The 22,623-nt window shown below is 39.3% G+C and overlaps 2 protein-coding genes across 2 annotated transcripts in view; one reads left to right on the forward strand and one right to left on the reverse strand.

Moving 5' to 3' along the window:
* Positions 1 to 265: 265 nt before the first annotated feature.
* LOC115918149 (ADP-ribosyl cyclase/cyclic ADP-ribose hydrolase-like) overlaps positions 266 to 22,623 on the forward strand; it is a 35,862-nt gene continuing 13,504 nt past the window's right edge. The window contains exons 1-6 of the mRNA XM_030974316.1: positions 266 to 367; positions 15,768 to 15,951; positions 16,301 to 16,433; positions 18,064 to 18,306; positions 20,404 to 20,480; positions 21,841 to 21,942. Coding sequence (XP_030830176.1) covers positions 15,788 to 15,951; positions 16,301 to 16,433; positions 18,064 to 18,306; positions 20,404 to 20,480; positions 21,841 to 21,942 — 719 coding nt within the window. The 5' untranslated portion in view covers positions 266 to 367; positions 15,768 to 15,787. The remainder of the gene's footprint in view (positions 368 to 15,767; positions 15,952 to 16,300; positions 16,434 to 18,063; positions 18,307 to 20,403; positions 20,481 to 21,840; positions 21,943 to 22,623) is intronic.
* On the reverse strand, positions 10,081 to 12,799 carry LOC115919875 (uncharacterized protein K02A2.6-like). Its single transcript, XM_030974445.1, has one exon. It carries the CDS (start codon positions 12,646 to 12,648, stop codon positions 10,081 to 10,083), a length of 2,568 nt encoding a protein of 855 aa, XP_030830305.1. The 5' UTR covers positions 12,649 to 12,799.

Raw genomic sequence — 22,623 nt, forward strand, 5'->3', positions numbered from 1 at the left:
GTAACAATTAAGTGTTATTGTAAAGCCATTTCCAGTTCATTGTGCAATATGAATCTGAAGTGCAATAAGGAAACACTAAGCTAGACTGAACTAACAAACCAACATTACCCATGCACCTTGGACTCGGAATTACCCAGGCATCTCTAATGAAGAGCTCCCGCAGAACGAAGATTATATAGTTCACTCTATATACATTCACCACAGACATGCTAGTATATAGCCGCGGATTTCAACTTTGAATTCATTATTGGTTGGATGCAAGTCCAACTGGACTTCAAAACACTGGATACCTGTTCACTGACCAGGGGTTTTGAGGCAGGAGTGACAGTATTTTGTTAAATTCACAGTGCTTGATCTTCACTCAGTTGTAAGTACAAGTACATAAACGTATCAACGTAGGTTTCCATTATTTGTAAACTACTTATACAGGCAATAATAGGCTGATTATCTTTGCCCGCGTGACTACCCTAATAAAATGACAAATGAGCGGCGATGTTACACACTGCTTTGAACAACTAGGCTCTATGGTGTACCTCTGAATAGGAATGGCATTAGTCCGCTAGTATAAACCCTGCCACAGTTAACAGAACACATTGTATTAAGCACTAAACTCTAGAGTTTAGTGGTATTGAGTCAGACCAAGTTTACTTTAAGATTGACCCATCCCAATAAACAGAACACTAAAAATAACCCTTTTGGGGAGTGTATTTTAAGTGATTTTAAAGTTTGGTGCCTTTTGAACTAGATTTAAACGTTATCGACACGTGCCTTTATTTTTGTTAAAAAGGTATACTCCTGTTCACGTGGTGCCAGGAAAAAATGTCAGAGGTAAAAATGTCAGAGGAAAATATGTCAGAGGAGAAAATGTCAGAGGTAGAAATGTCAGAGGTAAAAATGTCAGAGGTAAAATTGTCAGAGGTAAAATTGTCAGAGATAAAAATGTCAGAGGTAAAAATGTCAGAGGTAAAAATGTCAGAGGTAAAAATGTCAGAGGTAAAAATGTCAGTCGTAAAAATGTCAGAGGTAAAAATGTCAGTCGTAAAAATGTCAGAGGAAAAAATGTCAGTCGTAAAAATGTCAGAGGTACAAGCAAAAAAATTAGCAAAGTATTTCGTACATGTCCTGAGGATAATACAATGTGGAAAATAGATTTTGAAATTTATTTTGTTGTGATCAGGCTTGCATATAATGAATGTCTAACATTTTTTGATATTTTGATTTGGTTGATGTGTTAATGTTTGTGAAACGGACCGGTTCGGCCAGTGGCAGCCTGCAACATAGCCCGTGTAACGTTCCAGAGACGAACAAAGTCCAAACGAAGAAATGAAAATTCTCGACAAAAGTCAAGTGTTAAAGTGAGTAGTGCATTTAGTACAAAATAGTTACATAATCCCGAGGAATCACGAAAAGTTACATATAAGGGCTGGGCGCCCCGAACACTGCTAAAGCTTTAGCACCTCATGGCGGCAAAGGAAGTAGAGTAAGAATAAGAAAATCAAGAAGGTCGCTCCGAAAAGTAAAAAGTCGCTCCGAAAACTAAAAACCCGCTCCAAAAAGTAAAAGACTGTCTCGATTCAGAAGCTCATCCCCATTTTAAACTCTCCGACAATTATAAATAACGATGTCATTTAAACCGAACCTCTGCAAAGCGCGCACTTCTCTAAAATGTGATGGTGCGGTTGGCATTTAAAGATAAAGTTGAGTTCTGGTCTTGCGATTGCATTGTGAAAGAAACGGTGTGGAAGCAATCAGAAAAGGTTGATCATCTAGCATAAACATGTAAGTATTGGTGTGTAGTGCAAGGTTTTGGAGTCATCAAGATGATAAAATCTTTGGCCCAGTCTTGGTAAAGTAACAAGCACTGTACACAGAAAGATATTGATATGGGACTACACAGACATATGGCATACAAATCGGGCCTCATTTTAAAGCTGTTACTTGTCATATCTGGGATATGAAGTCATTTGAAATAGATTTTCAAGGAATAACTTTTTTCTTTGATGTTCTTCCACACTTGCATAATAAGAATGATAACAAACGCTCACATATTATTGTTCACCTTTCCCCAGAACTCAACCTTCTCTTTAATTGATGTAACGTGGGCGGCTTTCTGCTTTGTATCGGAGTAACAAAGCTGCTTATTGATTTTTCCCAGACTATTTTATACCGCAATAGTAATCGACAATATTTTATTGCAACGTGCGCACTTCGGGAATGTGATGGTGCGGTTAGCACTGATAACATGGCTTTCTGCTTTGTTTCAGCATGGACCCTACTTTCAGAGTATCAAAATACCAAGCCCACAAGAAAGTGGAATTGTCGGAAATATGCATTTATTGGAAATTACATATAATAGTAGTCATTGCCACGCAGTTGAAATGTCCAACAATCTTCAAAAGTGAAGGAGAAGTGTGGGGGGGGGGGGGGAGGTTCATAGATATCTGATCCTATTTTGTGGGCTGTACTGACTTTTCTTTTTATTTAATGATTACACCATGGAGCGACAACTCAGCCTATAAAACATGGCCAAACTTCTCGATTTTAGAAATCTTTCCCCCCAGAAGTTTGCTCAGTGTACCAGTACCATTTGCTTATACAAAAGCATAATATACCGGTAAATAAATATTGAATAAGGCAGACTAATGGGACATGCATGGTTGCTACTCCGAGTTTCATGCCTTGCAAGCGATCATCAGACAATTGATAGCATTCGTCAAAGTACATGATTCCTCTACAACCTTGGTACAAATACGCTCAAAATAAGAGCTATACAATACATGTATATCCGTCCTCCATTTATTACCACAATTACTTTACTGGGGCCTACAGCCTTACAAGCTTGCTTTCATGTAGGTCCCATCATATTTCTCTTAGTTAAATCACAAATTCATATTGACCACTTATCTTTGTTATTATTATTTGTTATTAAAATAAAAACAATTTTGTACTTCATTTGAAATAAATGACATTTATTTCAAATGAAGTACAAAATTTATTTTCATATTTCTCATAAACATACATTGTATGTTTATGAGAAATATGAAAATAAATGAAATGAAATGAAAAATAAGACTACAATACCTGAATACAATGCAATAAGAATACTCATGAGTAATTCCAATTGTATTTTTATTAGTTAATTCTTATTTTACGGGAATTTGTACCAAGGTTGTAGGATAATCATGTACTTTTAAGAATGCCTGATAACTGCTTGCAAGGCGCGAAACTCGGAGTAGAAACCATGTCCCATTATAGTCTGCCTGCTCTGCCTAGGTATTGACCACTGTTCGGAAGGATATATAAAGCAAAGCATATATTTAAGAGGAAGGGGAGAGCAGCCGGGTCACCGTGCCCCAGAAGAAGAATACCCTCCTCCCCCCCCCCCCCGTCTTCCTTCGGCAATAATCGGGCAAAAAGTCACAATTTTGGGCCGAAAGGTAAATAAATTTAAACTGGGAAAGTGGAAAATAAAGCAGCGGTGAAATAACGACTGCAGAATATCCCTCGCTGTTCTTTTTCGATAAGCCTAATTAAATATATAACCCGGGTGTAATTATAACAAGCTTGTCACATGCTTTTGTTTTTATTGTATACCTCTAACATTTATACCTCTGACATTTTTACCTCTGACATTTTTACCTCTGACATTTTTACCTCTGACATTTTTTCCTCTGACATTTTTACCTCTGACATTTTTTCCTCTGACATTTTTACCTCTGACATTTTTACCTCTGACATTTTTACCTTATGACATTTTTACCTCTGACATTTTTTCCTCTGACATTTTTACCTCTTACATTTTTACCTCTGACATTTTTACCTCTGACATTTTACCTCTGACATTTTTACCTCTGACATTTTTTCCTCTGACATTTTTACACCGAGCCGTTCACGTTTTCATCGCACCTAAAAACCACCAATTTATCACGCGACTGGAGTAACGTGATTCCACTTACCTCTGTAAATCAAGTGTTTATGACCAAATAACCACTTGACCAAGCAACGAGTTTTTTGTCCGTTAACCGATGATGTTGATAAATAAGTAATTATCTGGTCTTTTAAGCACCTTTATCGATTGGTTTCACAGGTTATCCACACCGGCTAATCGTCTTATTGTTCTGTCCGTGAACCTCTGGTTATATTAAATTAGTAATTTAGATGGTTTCGAAGTTACCATAACTTTCTTGGTTATGATCACGTGGCTCAAGCTGATTACTAATCTAAGTTGTGAATCCGTGATATTTAGGTGTGAAAAATTAGTAATTATTAGGTGTCTTAAAACACTTTTTTAAATGGTTTCCAAGTTTCCATACCTTTCCTTGTGATGATCACGTGGCTAAAACTTATTACTAATCTAAGCTGTGAATCCGTGATATTTAGGTGTGAAAAATTAGTTATTATTAGGTGTCTTGAAACCCCTTTTTAAATGGTATTCAAAGTTGCCATAAGTTCCGCGGTGATGATCTCGTGTCTCAAGCGGACTATTAATATAAGCTGGGCATCCGCGATTTTTAGGTGTGAAACATTAGTAATTATTCTTAGGTGTCTTAAAGCACCTTTTTAGATGATTTCAAAGTTATCATAACTTTCCTGGTGATGATCACGTGGCTAAAACTGATTACTAATCTAAGCTGTGAATCTGTGATATTTAGGTGTGAAAAATTAGTTATTATTAGGTGTCTTAAAACACCTTTTTAAATGGTAGTCAAAGTTGCCATATGTTCCGCGGTGATGATCTCGTGACGCAAACGGATTATTAATATAAGCTTGGCATCCGTGATTTCTAGGTGTAAAAAATTAGTATATTCTTAGGTGTCTGAAAACACCTTTTTTTATGGTTTTAAAGTTACCATAACTTTCTTGGTGATGATCACGTGGCTAAAACTGATTGCTAATTTAAGCTGTGAATCCATGATATTTAGGTGTGAAAAATTAGTAATTATTAGGTGTCTTAAAACACCTTTTTAAATGGTAGTCAAGGTTGCCACTAGTTCCGCGGTAATGATCTCGTGACTCAAACTGGTTATTAATCTTAGGTGTGAATCTGTGATTTTTTAGGTGTGAACAATGAGTTATTCTTGGGTGTCTTGATGGTTTCACAGTTACCATTTAGTTCCGTGGTGATAATCCCGTGACTGTTGGCATATTTCTATTTACACCAGTTGATTACTGACTGTTGGCATATTTTTATTGCCCAAAGGATAACTGATCTGTGTGCATATTTCCAGTGGCACCAGTTGATGACTGACTGTTGGCATATTTCCAGTTGAACCAGCTGACACCAATTAATTTGCATATTGAATATAGGGTGCGTGCAGATCTATGTTTTTTTAAACAATTTATCTGAATTTACAGCATGTTTCTTAATTACTGATGATTTAGTTATATGCAAGTCATTTCGAAAATTCTACAAATATAAATTACCAGTTATTAGGAAATTTCGCTACTTCGTATAGATTACATTTAATTAAACATGAATAAGGGAAACATTAACTATGAACTAAAATAATTTAAATAAAATACAAGTATATGAAAAACTTTCGATTAATTAAATGATGTAAGTCTACTTATTACCAATGCATTTACATTAGAAATACAGACGTACCAGTATTGAAGTGTTGTTGCCGTTCAACTGGTTGGAAGTTTTACCAAATGGTTCTAATGGCTCATTTAGCCCATTTCAATTTCCAGGGTTACCAGTTGGCATTAACTGGTTCATCAACTGGACCAGTTGCAACTAGCTTTTTCTTCTAGGATGTTTGCACCCACGACCCCCCCCCCCCCCCCACCCTCTTATCCCAAACTGCTTCCGGCGCGCCTGGACGTATTTTATATGGAAGATCCAAAACACGATGTTCAGAAACGGGATGAGAACGTCATTATTTTGGTTCATTTATTGTGTAACATTTGCGTAATTATTGGGTTGAACGCGGGTAACAGTAACATATTTCCTCTTCGACGTAAATTTCACGTGAATGAAGAACATGATTCATCTCAAGTCAGCCTCTTAATATTCACGTGAATTTCACGCATATTTTTTTACTAAAACTATCACTAACGCTTCACGTGTTTCTGTGACGCGATTCTAAAACTTCTAAAGAAATGTGATAATTTCGTTAATGAAGATGTAATTTCATAACCAAACAAAAACGGAGTATTAGGTTTACAAACCACGGTCTCCAAGGTAGGGATAATCACGTTATTATTATGGTCATGTAACAGCAGGCACAAATGACACACGACGAATTCATTCAGAGTTTTATGTGCATGGTATTTATTTTGAGGATGGATCAACCCTTAACGAGACAAAAAGAAACAGTCAAACAGATTAGTTTTTGTTTCTTTCACATATTAAACATCAGCAAAACTATATGATCATTCATAGGAATAGATACATCAATGATAACTATTATGATCATTCATAGGAATAGATACATCAATAATAACTATTGCCCTACTTGGCATTTTCCCCACACTATAGAAATACTGTACATTTTGGATACTTTTCCATAAATGGTTTATAGTTACATTGTAACATCCAAAAGCAATAAGCAAGGTATAACAATAAAATGCCCAAATATGCATAAGTAATCATGAATACAGAAATATAAATTGCCTTTTTGTATAGTTCTCTTTACTATTACAATGACTCACCCCTCTTGAGCTCTCGAGGAGAGACTCCTAGCGAGACACCGAGACTAGAATTAGACCAACTAGATAGTGCACCATCTCCAACCAAATGACGAAGTAAGACCTCGACAACATTTAATGGTTACTTAAATAATAACTTCTATAACTTTCAAATTCTTAGAAAGTGACATGCAACTTGCAAGCTTTTGATATATAACAAATATTTTATATTCCCTACCTTTTCAAACTCAAGCTCAACAACTTTTACTTTGACAACCAAATATCAATAATGACAGGCGCGGATCCAGGGGGGGGGGCCGAGCGGGCCTTGGCCCCCCCCCCCGCAAAAAAAAAAGAGAGAAGAAAGGAAAAGAAGGGAAAGGGAAAGAGGAGAGAAAGGGAAAGAAAGAAGATGAAGAATAAAAGAAAAGGGGGAAGAAGGAGATCGGGGGGGGGGGGGGGAAAGGGCCTTGCCTCCCAGGCTGTTGACCCCTGGCGTACTGATAGAGGGGGGGGGGGGGCTTTGGGGGAATTCAAATTCAAACGTGGTTTATTTCTAATTACACAACGGTGGATTACAAATAATGCTGAAATGACATAATATCCGAGATTTTTCCTCACTTTTTGGTTAATTATACGTTTGTATGTGTTTGTTGGAAAATGACGAATTCCTAAATTTACAGCCAGGCAAGAAATATGATTCTTGAGATTCCTACATGTCAGGGCCCGAGGTACGGCGGGGATCGGGACCCCCGAGCTCCCGCCCCCCCCCCCCCCCCACTTTTTTGAAAAAAGTATATTAAAGAGAAATAAAATAGAATGAGAGCAAGAAAGAAAAGATAGTAAACTGCCAGTGTTAAAAAATAATGAGGCATCAAAATATGCTCATCTGACCGTGATTAATGCCTAAAATCCCCAGGGCTCCCGGGGCCCTACGGCGGGCCCTTAGATGCTCATCTGACGGTAATTTAATGCCTAAAACCCTTGATTTTTGGCGGCTCCGCCCCCTGGACCCCATGCCAAATAGTGACCTGCCAGTGTCACAAAATAATAAGGTATACAAAAAATGCTCATCTGACATTAATTAAACGCCTAAAACCCCTGAGCTTCCGGGGCCGGCTCCGCCGCCTCGACCCCACCAGGGGCCCCTGAATGCTTATCTGACCGTAATTTATTGCGCTGAGCTTGCGGGGTTAGACAAGGTATCAAAATGTGTTTATCTGACCGCAGGCGCGTAGCCAGGGGGGGGGGGAAAACTAAATTCCGATGAGGATTATTTTCGAGAACGGTACAACGAGTCGTCTTCTTTCTCTAATAATTTAATGAAAATTAAAAGCTTCCGCACTTCGCGCGAGAGGGGGGAACCTGAATCCAGACGAGGATTAAGAGTCGAGAACTGTACAACGAATCGTCGTCTTTCTCTAATGATTTAAGGAAATTTAAAAGCTTTCGCGCGGGAGGGGGAGGGGGGAGACTGAATTTAGACAAGGATTAAGAGTCGAGAACTGTACAACGAATCGTCTTCTTTCTCTAATGATTTAAGGAAATTTAAAAGCTTCCGCGCTTCGCGCAGGAGGGGGGAACCTAAATTCAAAGTCGAGAACTCGACAACGAATCGTCTTCTTTCTCTAATGATTAAATGAAAATTAAAAGCTTCCGCGCTTCGCGCGAGAGGGGGGAACCAGAATCCAGACGAGGATTAAGGGTCGAGAACTCGACAACGAATCGCCTCCTTTCTCTACTAATTTAATAAATCGTAAAATTTTCCGCGCTTCGCGCGGGACGGGAAAAACTAAATTCAGATGAGAATTATTTTCGAGAATGGTACAACGAATCGTCTTCTTTCTCTAATGATTTAATGAAACGTCAAAGCTTCCGCGTTTTGCGGAGGAGGGAGGGGGAAATCGCCTCTCCCTGCAACGCCCCCCCCCCCGCATTACGTCATTGTTGGTCACCATTACGTACCAATATTTGGCTCGCATAATTTCAATTTTGGGCCCCCCCCCCCCCTAAGAAATTCTGGATCCGCGCCTGAATAATGATACAAATTATCTCTTTACCTAGCTATTACTGTATCTCAGGTCTTCTTTTGCATACACAATACTTTATACAGAGAAGCACAAATCGTATCAGATTTAGCCTGATAGAGGTTTTCTAAACCAACTCATTATGAAAAGCAATTAATGATAGGCCTCTAAATATTGACATAATTTCACCTGGGTACTATACAGAGTTTTTCTCTATAGATTCTTCTAGTAGTATCACATAATAACAGCAAAGGAATTTGAAACACAACTCACAACTAAATACACTCAAGAGTTGTCAACTACACATGTAATCAAGTTTCCTCTATGAGGTTTCAATCTAATGATGCATGTCAAATACACTTAGAACTTACCATAGATGCTGCAGAAATACTTTTAAGTATGAACTTCTACTCAGAGTTAGCTTCTCTGTCAAATCAAACCTCCTAAGTCATGAGTGGATACATGGTCAATGCTCATACCTCTCAACCTGTGATGTGGCAAAATATCCTTTCTCTCATTACCCTATACCCTCTCTGACCCAAGGTCAATGTGAACTTCCCCTTTTAGGGACCACCATTCTTCTTTCCAAATCACCCCATACCCTCCCTTAGGGACCACCTCAGAAGTACACTTAAAGGGATCTCCTTATTCAGAGACATTCATTCAGGGACCTCCTCAACAAATAGAATTAAGAAACATTTCGACCTGTCACAGTCATATTGCAGTGACAATTGCATGATTTAGTGTACGTATGCTTTAAGTGCAATAAACGTATCAACACTATTATGTTCTTATAAAAGACCAGTTGGAGAGCTTTGATTGAACTAATAAGTTGTATAGCTTTATTGAGGCTCTGTGTCAGTCAGACATCTTTGTAGGCATCTCTTGTACAAGTACTCATTGTTTCATAACATGACCTGGCATGAGTCATGGGTTGCAGGTCATTCTATATTTAGTTATACATGCTAGTCTGTATTTGCAGACTCTGTTAAACTACATGTAGCTATCACTACACCTCCCTTCTTTAAAAGAGGTTTACATATACATATATAAAACTTTTTAAACTGTACAGAGTGACAGAGTGGACTATCTATACACTCGCGACTGTACTAGGGCATTATTCTGTCCCTTAAAGCTGGAGTACTGTCGCTTTCAAATATATAACTTATTACGCGACAGTCCATATCTTTCAAGGTTGCGATTCGCGAAACTGGAATTCTCCGTTGAGGTTGAGTGATATCTGTTGATTTTTGTAATCAAAGTGACTGATTAAATCCGGTTATATCTTTAAACTATAACATGCAAATATATATATCATGCTCATGCAATCCTGCAGTTATGTTTTAAAGTTCAAGTTGAACTCTGTAACTATAAACTATTTACAAAACGCGAAAGTCTTTCTCTGTAGTTCGCTTTCATTTATTTACAAGTTCAAGCGATCTGGCGGTTTAATCACTCGTCCGCTTCTGGTTCTGGTTGATGACGTAGTTGAGCTTTCTTCAGATGCTGGTTGCTCTGTAGCTTCTGCAGTGTCATCTAGCTCAAAGTCATCCTGTGTTGGTAGTGGAATAGACTCGGCTTGTTGTTGACGTGGGACTGGCCTGAGGTGACGTCTGTTTCTGCGACGTATCTCTCCTGTTTCTGTTTCGATCTGGTATGATCTGTTTCGATCCTGGACAGACCTGACAATACCACGTTTCGACCAGGTGTTGGTTTTCATGTCTTGGAGTATGACATGATCTCCAGGCTTTAGCTTTGACAAGTCTCGAGCCTGTTTGTCGAATCGCTCTTTTTGCTTCACCTTATGATCCTCCTTTCTTCCCCTCACCAATCGAGTATTGACCTGTTGGTTGTCGAGTAAACTGTCAAGCATGGGGAGATTCGATCGAAGTCGACGACTGTAGAGGAGTTCTGCCGGAGACTTTCCGCATGCTAGTGGTGAACTGCGATAGACTTGTAGAGCTCTGTGGATATCCTGTCCACTGTGCTGTGACTTCAATATGAGTTTTTTGACAATCTTCACAGCATTCTCTGCGAGGCCATTGGATTGCGGATAATATGGACTCGATGTAGTATGGTGAAAATCCCATTCTTTTGCAAAGCTCTGGAACTCTTGGCTTGCAAATTGAGGACCATTATCCGACATCAGTTCACATGGCGTTCCATGGCGAGCAAATACTGCTTTCATGTGGTTGATCACGGCCTTGCTACTAGTAGAAGTCATAGTACATACTTCAATGAACTGTGAATAGTAGTCGACGATGACCATGTACTCTCTATTGTTCAGCGTGAACAAATCAACAGCAACTTTTTCCCACGGGCGGTTCGGCACGTCATGAGGATGTAGACTTTCAGCTTGCTGTTTTGGTCTGTACATTAGGCATGAAGTACAACTTTGGACCATTTCAGTGATATCTGTGTTGATTCTGGGCCAATAGATGACTTCTCTAGCACGTTTCTTACACTTCTCGATGCCTAAGTGTCCTTCATGGATTTTGTTTAGCATGAACCTTCTCATAGTAGTGGGAACCACTATTTTGCTGCCTTTGAAGATGATGCCATCTGCTTCAGAGAGTTCACTCCTGATGTTCCAGTATTCCCTGACTCGAACTGGACATTGCTGCTTCGTTTCCGGCCAACCATCTCTGATGATGCCTAGCAGCTCTTGCAGTTGATCATCTTTCTTTGTCTCTTCGACAATCTGATTTCGTTTTTTCGATGTAACTGGCATGCTCTTGACAATAGCATCTACGTAGACTCTGATATCTTCCTCAGTTTCAACATTCAACTCAGCCTTTGGATCTACTGCTCTGGACAATGTATCAGCATTATACATGTACTTTCCAGGCGTGTACAAGACCTTGAGATCATATCTCTGTACCCTGATGAGTAACCTTTGAATGCGTAGGGGACAGTCACCCAGTGACTTTACAAACAGTGGAATAAGTGGCTTGTGATCAGTCTCCACTTCTACTTGTCGTCCATAGATGTATTGATGGAACCTTTCACATGCGTATGTGATTGCCAGCAATTCTTTCTCGATCTGTGCATATCTAGTCTCTGCATCAGTCATTGATCTAGATGCATATGCGATCGGAACCCAATCTTGATCATATTGCTGTAGTAGCACTGCACCAATACCATCCTTTGATGCGTCTGCTGACAGCTTGGTTGGTTTCTTGCTGTCATAGAAATGTAGGACTGGCTCTTGTATCAGAGCTTGTTTCAGCTGATTCCATGCATCCTCTTGTGCATGATCCCATGTCCATACATTCTTTTTGTCTAGTAGATGTCTCAGCGCTGCTGACTTGGTCGACAGATCTGGAATGAACTTCCCTTGGTAATTGATCATACCCAAGAACCGTTGGACATCTTTCCGACATTTCGGTCTCTCAATGTTCAAGATAGCAGACACTTTCTTTGGATCAGGTTGAACTCCTTGATCACTGATCAAGTCACCAATGAATGTGAGCTTCTTGACATTGAACTCGCATTTGTCTTTGTTCAACTTGAGATTCATTTTTCTCACAATGCTGAGAACCTCTCTCAATCTGTCATCATGCTCCTGTTGGGTAGTTCCCCATACAATCACATCATCCATCATTGTGTTAACTCCCGGAATGTGTGCAAACAGTTGGTGCACTATCTTGTGATAGACTTCCGGAGCACTACAAATACCAAAAGGTAGTCTCAAGAACTTGTACCTTCCGTATGGCGTGATAAACGTACAAAGTTTGGAGCTTTCGTCATCTAGTTGGATCTGCCAAAAACCACTAGATGCATCTAATTTGCTGAAGTATTTGGCTCCTGCAAAATGTGCAGTTATTTCAGCTCTTGATGGCAATTGATAGTGTTCTCTTTTGATTGCTCGGTTCAGGTCTCTTGGATCTAGACAGACCCTGAGCTGACCGTTCTTTTTCATCACCACCACGAGAGAAGAAACCCAATCAGTTGGCTCATCAACTCGTGTGATTACGTCCATTCGTTCCATCTTATCTAACTCGTCTTTGAGTTTATCTTGAAGTGGAAATGGAACTTTGCGACATGCATGCTGAACAGGATGTGCGTCCTCTCTCAATGTGATGTGGTGTTTACCAGGAAGACAACCTAGACCTACAAACACATCTTGATAGTCTTGAACTACACTTGAACTACCCGTTACGTGTTCAGTTTGTTTCTCAACATGATACACCCGTTTCACCAGATACAAGTCTTCACTCGTCCGTAATCCTAACAAAGGCTGACGATTTCCAGGAATGACTAGACACAGCACATTGCGTTTGATCCCTTTGTACTCAACTTGTACCCAACAACGACCTTTGACCGGGATATCTGTCTCATAATAACCTGTCAACATCACTTTGGCTTTTTGTAGCTTTGGTTTTGGTTTCAATTTGTGAAATACTGTCTCAGGAAGAAGATTCGCCTGAGCACCAGTATCAACCTTGAAGTCAACCGGCTGGTTATTGACTAGTAGATTATCTATCCATTCATCCTTGGATTCTTTTGATTCAACAGAGCAAATCATGAAACCTTCTGAATCTACCTCCAAGTGCTGCAGTTCATTGACCTTGGCTACTGGGGTTTTACAACATTTAGCAAAATGATTCTGCTTACCGCACTTCTTGCATGTTTGACCTTGTGCGGGACATTTGTCTTTGCTATGTCGGTTTCCGCACCTGCTACATGCATCACTTTTAGTACGACCTTGAGGTTCTGACCGTTTTGACTTTGAACCAGGAAATTTCTTCTTAGTCTTGCTGAAAGAATCTACCGGAATTGAGGCGTTTTCCCCTGCGGAACTCAACGCTTGAGCCTGCGTTCGCGTTTGTTCAGCCGCACGACATACTTGCAACGTTTTAACCAATGTAAGATCATCTTGCCTCAACAAACGTTCTCTTAGACCATCGTCTAAAATACCACAGATAATTCTGTCCTGGATAAGACTCTCTTTCAACATGGAAAACTCACATGACTGAGCACGACTCCGCAATTCTGTTGCGTACTGATCAACACTCTCAAGCACTAACTGAGATCTTGTGAAAAATCTATGTCTCTCATACGTTAGATTACGTTTCGGCATGCAATATTCCTCATATTTGTTCAACACTTTCTCAAGCTTCATGCTCTCACCCTCAGCAAATACAAACGTATTATACAATTCCAAGGCAGCATCGCCAATCACGTGTAGAAGCATTGATGTTTGTAACTTTTCATCTTTTTCAGACATTCCTGAGGCAACATTGTATAGAGTGAATTTCTGTTTAAATCTTCTCCATTTCTCGGAAATATTTCCCTTTAAGTCGAGTGGAGGAGGTTGACTGAGATTTGCCATTTTGTTTCTTTTTGTTTCTTAGCCTAGTGTAGTCACTCACATGAACAGCATAACAATTAGCTTTTTCTTTTTGTATCTTTGCAACAATTACTTTAAGCTCAACTATTAACTTTCACTGAGTTATTCTGTATGTTCATGTCCCATATATGTCACGCTTACTGCCCGTTATACTGGAACTGGCCCGGCACAGAACTATGCACTCCAATCCATACAACGACAGCGCTAACTATTATGGACATAACTACATTCACTGGACATACACTTAGACTCTAAGCCCTCTAGCTCTCATCTCTCACATCACAAAAAATTGGATTGAACTGGCCTGATTTCAATGATTCCTCCATATATATACTGTAAGCTGGGTCGCTCAGCACAAACACTGGCTGCTAAGTTCTGACACCATATTATGTTCTTATAAAAGACCAGTTGGAGAGCTTTGATTGAACTAATAAGTTGTATAGCTTTATTGAGGCTCTGTGTCAGTCAGACATCTTTGTAGGCATCTCTTGTACAAGTACTCATTGTTTCATAACATGACCTGGCATGAGTCATGGGTTGCAGGTCATTCTATATTTAGTTATACATGCTAGTCTGTATTTGCAGACTCTGTTAAACTACATGTAGCTATCACTACAAACACATTTACGTAAATGTCAGGTGTTTGAAGAACGTAAATCTCCTCAAGTCGATACCTTGATATTGACGTGATTTTCACGTGATTTTTGACCTCTTTTCTATGACTGCATACATGGGAAGAGTATTATCCGTAGCTGGAGATCGCGGTTCATTATATTTCATGCTGTTTTAGCTTGAACAACGTATATCTGATTACGACTAACTAGCAGCCTTTTCACACAAAGCTAAAATTCTATAAACATGATTAGTTTAAAGGGCTTTAAACTAATCACCTGAACATACGACATCATTCACACACAGAAATTTCGGTGCGATCGTTAATCGTTTCGTGATTAACTACTGCTCGTAAAATGCGCAGTAGTGCCATTGCGCATTGAAGGTCATGTCATATCAATCAAAGCGCACGCTCCATCCAGTTTAAACACGTCTGAAACACGTTTAAACACGAATAACCTTTCACACACAAAATGTCAAGCTCTCTAGATACGAACTTCGTATCTGCAGCCTGCATTAGGGGCGTATGAATCGCGACTTCGTATCTATCCCAACATCGTATACACGATGTTCACACAGGGAAAATTTTCTATAAACATGTTTAAAACTGTTGAGTTAAACACGTTTATACTAATCATCTCTAGATACGATGAATTTTAGCTGTGTGTGAAAAGGCTGTAGGTTTTACAAAAACACAAACAACACAATAACAACAACAAAGAATATTGTGAGGCATTCATGATAGGAAGTCTTACGTACATAATACGCACGATGTGTAATGCGCTATTTAAACATTCTAATATTCTATTCCACTTCTTAAGTTTTAAGTTGAGTATAATGTTTTTTTCTTTCCTTCATATATACTCTCCTGCGCATAATATAATAACCGCCGATAGAAAGATATAATGTCAGGTGTGACAGACATAACTTTGCACTGCAATATAAATTGTATACCCAACAATGTGATAATATTACCGTGTTTAGTATCCACTGTATTATCAGGGATTATATCAACTGTAACTTCCTGTAGTGTTGTATTTTGTGGAAAGTTGAGTGTTACCTTCCAAATCCATGGTATAGCATTATATAATGTTTATAAATGTTATAAATGTTTGAGTAACTTCACTATAATCGTTCATGTTTAGGAACGGATCAAAACTTCGAAATGGGCATCTACACGATATTCCTCTACTTGTCACCAATACTGGCGGTGACCGTTGCCTATAACAACCCAGGCCCAGGGACCACGCACAACATTACTGACATCTTGATCGGTAGATGCGAGGAATACCGGAAGTGCCTCCTGGGGGAGCCATGTCTCCCGTCCTAGTAAGTTTAAATTTTCTTCCTAGCCTTTTCTCATCTTTAATTTGTTTTGGTATAGTAATGTTCATCTCATTTGGAAATTCTTCGTGAAACCATTGGACTAATAAGGTGAAACCTTTCTCTTCTCATGTAGACTACTCTAGCTCACCTGTTTTCTCTCACCTTTTCCTTTCCACCTTTACTCTGTCTCATCACTCCCATCCATCCCTCCCTCCCCTCCCTCCCCCTCCCTCCCCTTTCTCTCTCTCTCTCTCTCTCTCTCCCTCTCCCTCTCTCCCCTCTATCTCCCCCTCTCCACCCCCTCACCCTCCCCCTCTCTCTCAACCCCTTTATCCCCCACTCTCTCTCATAGTCGCAATGTCAACTGTCGTGCAGCAGTGGAGTCCTTTTTAGGAGGCATTCGCAATGTGGATCCATGTTCTACCCCATACAACGCATATGATGAATTCTTTAAAATGGTCCCGCCCACCACAGTTCGTAACACGGTAAGTTTCATGCCTAATTAAGAAATACTTACCGAAAATGAACAGGGGCAGATCCAGGATTTTGTAAAACAGAAGGCACAATATTCTTAATTCTATTTGATAAACAAATGAAAAAGGTTATCATCGAAGGGGCATATTCTTAGAGCACTAGTTAGTTACTATTACTACTACTGGGGTATATATGCCACTTAGGTTTCTACAGGGGGGGGGGGGGGGCTGATCGGATGTGCCCTCCCTTTTCTTGGCCATTTCATTTTCTTGTCTTTAGTTTTCGTTATTTAGCCCCTCCCCCTTTAAGTGCCGAATTTGGTACGTGCCCCTTCCGCGTCCACCCTAAAATACGACTTTATACCAAAAAAAGTGATACACAATGTTATTAACATCTAAATTACCGTATGCGTTCGTAGCACTCACCTTACAATTGGTTTTTAAAAGGAGTATACAAATCAGGATAAACGTGTACACAGATTTAGACATGCATAGAGCAAGAAACATAAACAAGGATGACATTGGAAACAGGAAGGAAGAATGTATACAAATCTCCAATCTGTGGCTAGGAGAATTAAATAATCTACACGTAAATGTACATACCACAATCATGTCCCATATTCAAGCACAGAGTCAACAAGGAACTGTGTAATTTAATTGTCCCACTTTTTATAATTCGATCTATCCATGTATTAGGCCTACTTGCTTGGAAAGAAAGTTAGTGATATATACAATGTATCTCTGTTATTAAAAGTGTGTGGTGGTAAAGAGTACAATAGTAAAAGTCTGTTCATTAATTTCAAATTAAAACTACAATATTACATAGCAAATAAACGAAGTTTTTTATTGACGAAACACACAGAAATTTTTCAAGAAATGTTAAGGATATAACTATTTATTCAATAACTTGTGTCTGTTTTTATTATGTTAAAATGTAAATTGATGTAAATATATATGAAATGTTAAAATATGTGAAATAAAACAACTCGGTAAGAGGACAAGATAAACAAAATCTCTGTTATTAAATTTAGGTTAGCAGACTGTACTCGTCGTAATGGTTATAATACGACAAATTAGAATGAAAGCAACCAGTGTCGTAGCTACACGGGGCACGGGCTCATAATGTACCATTTAAAAAAATAGAGAGAGAGAAAATAGAGAAAATAGAGAATATCCGTGCATCAATAACACGTAGATATTTTACGACATTCGTTTGCAAAATAATGTCTACATGCCCCTCCCCCGCTCTTTCTCTTTCTCTCTAACTCTCTCTCGCTCTCTCTCTCTCTCTCTCTATTTCTCTTCCACTCATTCTCATTCTCTTGACTTATTTCTGTGGCGTTTTAGCGTTTGTTAGTAGTTTCTTATCCTTGTTATCATTCTACCCTTTCATTATGATTTTGTTTTAATGAAAAGAAAAAAAATCACATTTTCCATTAGTCTATGCCATTAGTGTTTCAGTATTTTCAGTCACATTCACAAGCTAAGATTAGGCGTATGTGGAGCAAAATGAAGACCATGCACCAAAATAATTTCGATGATCATCCTATGGTCTACCTTCCCCACCCCCCCCCCCTTCATTAATCTTTTGATTTTCACTATTTTTTTGTTCCTTTCTGTTTTTCTATACTCTTCTATACAGACGATGTTTTGGTCGGGTGTTTCGGGCACCAACGTACATCTGGATGTTGCCCAGGTCACCCCTGACTTCAGCGTGCTCGAGGAGACCTTCCCGGGTTACATGGCCAATAACCTGTCCTGGTGTGGCGCTACCGACGGTGATGAGACGGGACTTGGACTCAACTTCACTGTCTGTCCTCAATGGAGTGGTGCAACATGTCCCAATAATACCAAGGCGACATTCTGGGCTAAGGCATCCAAGATGGTGAGTTTTGGCGCTCGCGACCTTTATGGAGCACAACCGCCCCTGCTCCCTTTTAAATCCCTAAAGGGTCAAAATTCCAAGACGGCCTTCTGGAACAGCGTCTCGAAGATGATGAGTCTGGGCACTCGGAACCTATATCGGGCACAACCGGTCCCTGCTCCCTTTTAAATTCCTAAAGGGTCAAAATTCCAAGACGGCCTTCTGGAACAGCGCCTCGAAGATGATGAGTCTGGGCACTCGGGACCTATATGGGGCACAACCGGCCCCTGCTCCCTTTTAAATCCCTAAAGGGTCCCAATAATTCCAAGACAGCCTTCTGGAACAGCGCCTCGAAGATGGTGAGTCTGGGCACTCGGGACCAGTGGCGGATCCAGGCCCCCCTCCCCCCCCCCCCAGGGGGAAAAACGTGTAAAAAAACGTTAATTTTACCCTTTTTTTTGGAGATGCCCCCCCCCCCTGGCGCAAAAGGGGGGGTGCAATTTTTCTAATTTTCGAGGGCCAAAAAATAAATAGTGCTCACAACTGATAACTGATTATCAGTCAGTTATGATGTCATATACGCCTGGACGTAACTCTGTTTCGAACCGGGGTCCGTTAGGGGCAGATTGTACCAAGGGCGGATCCAAGTGTTGTCAAAATCACCTGGTACCAAGTTTTGGCTGATGGCATGAATATGGGACTGGCCATATGCATGTCCTTCTTCGGTATTAAATCCTTTTAAAAGTTACATTATGCCTCGTAGGCCTACTTAAGTACTTCATTGTTTGAAATGATGCAATTAATGTATCTAGGCTTTCACAGAACCTTGTTGCAACCCATAGGATTAACCCAGATTAACTCAACATATCGCAAGGCCTTTCGGAAAATCAGCATGAAGCAAATTCAGAAGCCTTGTCCCTCAAGTTTTGAAAATCTGCAACACAGTACAATGCCATCTTAAACCTGAACATGAAACCTATACAAGATATACTATAGGGTATTAAAATTGCCCTGATATAAATTCTAGAAAGTCTTTGCCATCTAGTATTTAACCTGTCACCTTAAAATACATTAACGTTTGCACCCGAGCGGGTCCACTTTATAGAGAAAAGCCATTTTATTGTTTAAAATACTTTGCGTAACGACTTGCACATCCTACTGGAGTTCGAACCCATGACTCTCCTCATCTCCAGTCTATTTTAAACCACTCGTCTACGACATTAAGATAGACTTGAAATAATCAATGTGTTCCACTTCTGATTAATCATAATGTCGGATTTAATGCCTTTGTTTCTCATTTCTGGATTGGTGTAAGTGGCAAAAATTGAATAAATTATCAGTTTTGTATTATGCTCTTATATTAGCATTCATGTAAAGTGTTAAAAATGTTAGAGAAAAATAAAAAAAAATTATTATTGCTATTACTGATATAATGTGTTAATTTCCAAGGAATTTACATGTTTTGTTAATTTCTTTAGTAATGTTTGATCTTCTTGGTAATTTAAGTAATGTTAATTTGTTAAGTTATGTTAGTAATATTTTGTGTTCTTGGTAATTTGAGTAATGTTAATTCTATTAGTAATATTGATTTTTGTTTGAAGTAATTTTGATTTGTGTACATGTACAGCGCTTTGAAACTTTTGTCACAAGCGCTATATAAATTTATCATATTATTATTTATTAAAAATGTAGGTTAGTGTTTGTAATATGGATTTTAAATAAATAATAATCGGAAGAGAATGAGAAAACATGATAGTAAGAACCATGGGGAATCAAAATGCCCAAAGTCTTATTCTGACCCAATACTATAGTTGCATATATTTTTACTGTAGAAATTGAATGAAACCTTGGTATGAATATGTTCGTAACCCACTGGTATAGCCGTACACTAAAATAATTATAATTCACCCTTTGAAGCTGATAATAGCGTGCGCTTTAATTCTAAAGTTCACGGGAAGTGATTTTGGACTATTCAGTCATCGAAGTATGCCATAGTGCATTGTTGGACTCTAACTCGCATAGTATTGATTATGAATACAATCATTGTATTTGATTAAATACAATTATTATGCATATATAATGTAAACGCTCTGATGATAATATTTTTTCCTAGTACAGCTAGCAACGCAAGCTGTTGGTGACGTCTATGTTGTTCTGAATGCGCAAAGACCTGGCGGGGCTTTCAACAATTATAGGTAAGGAAATATCATGTAACTCGTTTACCTCAACCCCACAGCGGCGATAAGGGACTTTTAGATTTGCACGTCGACATAGTGCACTGCTACGTGTTACGTCACACGTAGCAGTCCACTATGTCGACGTGTAAATCTAAAAGTCCCTATAGTTTTTTAGAGAACCACTAACATAGAGTCCCATGTCTGTCAGTGGCAGAGCCAGGATTATCTGATGTGGGGAGAGTCACATGTCCGAATGTTCTTTGACTAGCAAACAGAGCGATGGGCGGGGGGAGGGGTCATCAGTCCATGATTCTTGTTTTATTATTTCTCGTGCCCCCCTCCCCACCATACCCTCCGGATCCACCACTATCTGTGCGCTATACATTTGACGATTGCAACACCTTGATGACATTTTTGATAGTTGGCGTGCCAAATAATCTCATCAAAATTTAACCAACAACCATGGGCATTGTAAATTTTAACCACACACACGACAAAAAGACAGCCGTGGCATTTTGCCATTAAAATTGATATTCTTCTTTTCTGCAAACCAATCATTAAAGTAGCCACACGAAGAATCAAAAGTGTTTTGAATTGATGCAAAACTCATATCATTGCGAAGGGGAAGCCTTGCCGATCAAATACAACAACTCTTCTCTTCAAAATATGTTTGGGGCTCGCAGTAATCAACTCTCAAAAATGTTAGTTTTGAGACCCAGATTTTCTGCCTTCAGCGGTCCTTTGTAGAGCGTCAATATTTGTGACGTCACATACGGGACACGGCTGGCTAGCTGCATACTGCTACACGGCACAGAGCTGTTCGTCCAGTGTGTGACGTCACAATTCAGAGCTCGCTACGCTTCTGTGTTTGACTTACGTTCAGGGGCGTTCGGGGGTCTAAGGAGGGTCTTGAAAAATTGCATTTTACGCCTTTCCATGATATCTATATGATTTCTCAGCAAATTGTTCGTGTTTTTCAAGAGAAAATCTTTCCATCCATATGTAATTTGTTCTAATTATGAGTTGTTAGTGAACTTTCTTTGTGTAGCTCCTTTAAAGCACAAAGTTTGCGTTTTTTGGCATGAAAAATGTAGTTGCGAGGAAATGACAGTTGTAATTTCCCCATCAATTGTTTTAAGGTTGGGGGAAATACGCCTCCCCCCCCCCACCCTCCCCGACCTGGCGAATGGAATTTTTGATTTTTTGAAAATCCAAATACATGTACAAGCATGTGTCAGGACTATCCAAGGATGAAAGGGGAAGTAGTAGTGTTCGTCTGTCCATCTTCAAAGCTAAGAGAATGAGATAATCGACTTTAAGTCGAATAAGCCTTACCTAATATACCTATGCTTATTTGTGTTGTTTTGTCATTTCTTAGTTTCTTCGCCACGGAAGAAGCACCTAATCTCAACCCGGACGTGGTCACAAATGTCACCATCTATCTCATCCCAAACTTCACTCTTCCGATTCCGAATGAAATGTAAGAACAAATTAAGGAAATTAGTATTGTTTTTTCTTTCTTCATTTTTATTTTCTTGGGGATTCATTGCTAAATTTTCCGAATGACCTAAAGTGAACTTAAAGGGATAGTTGAGTTCTGTTGCAGAGGGCGCTACACAAAATAATTTTTTGTGAGATAATGAAAAACTGAGTGTCAAATTTGAAAGAACATAATATTTAAATGACAAAATCATCTTTATACAGTAGGCTTGCGGGTGCACCATGTGAGAGAGAGGAAGGATTGAGGAGTCCTGAAAAGGACTCTCGGTAATCTTTCTTGAGGGTTTGTAGTCCTGAAAAGGACTGTTTGGTATAGTCTTGAAAAGAATGTTGGTTATCTTTCTTAGAAGAACTATAGCGCTTGGAGAGGATGAGTGGCGGGGCTGAGTCCCGGGGTAAAAAAAAAGTTGGGGCGCCAGGGCCTGGTTTCTAAAACTTTGTATCAATAACAAATGCCAAATGTCCGTGACAAATTTGCTCTCCGCCAAACAGATACCACAATTTCAGCAGCTTATGACAGTTATTAGGTGATACGTAACGAAGTCAACGTATCACCTTTTGATTTCGTCAAGATTTTTCTTTATTATTATTAGGTGATACGTACGTAGACGTATCACCTTTTGATTTCGTCAAGATTTTTATTATTTATTTATTTATTTAT

This window comes from Strongylocentrotus purpuratus, unplaced genomic scaffold (genome assembly GCF_000002235.5).
Source record: "Strongylocentrotus purpuratus isolate Spur 01 unplaced genomic scaffold, Spur_5.0 spur5_scaffold_7, whole genome shotgun sequence".
NCBI lineage: Eukaryota > Metazoa > Echinodermata > Echinoidea > Camarodonta > Strongylocentrotidae > Strongylocentrotus > Strongylocentrotus purpuratus.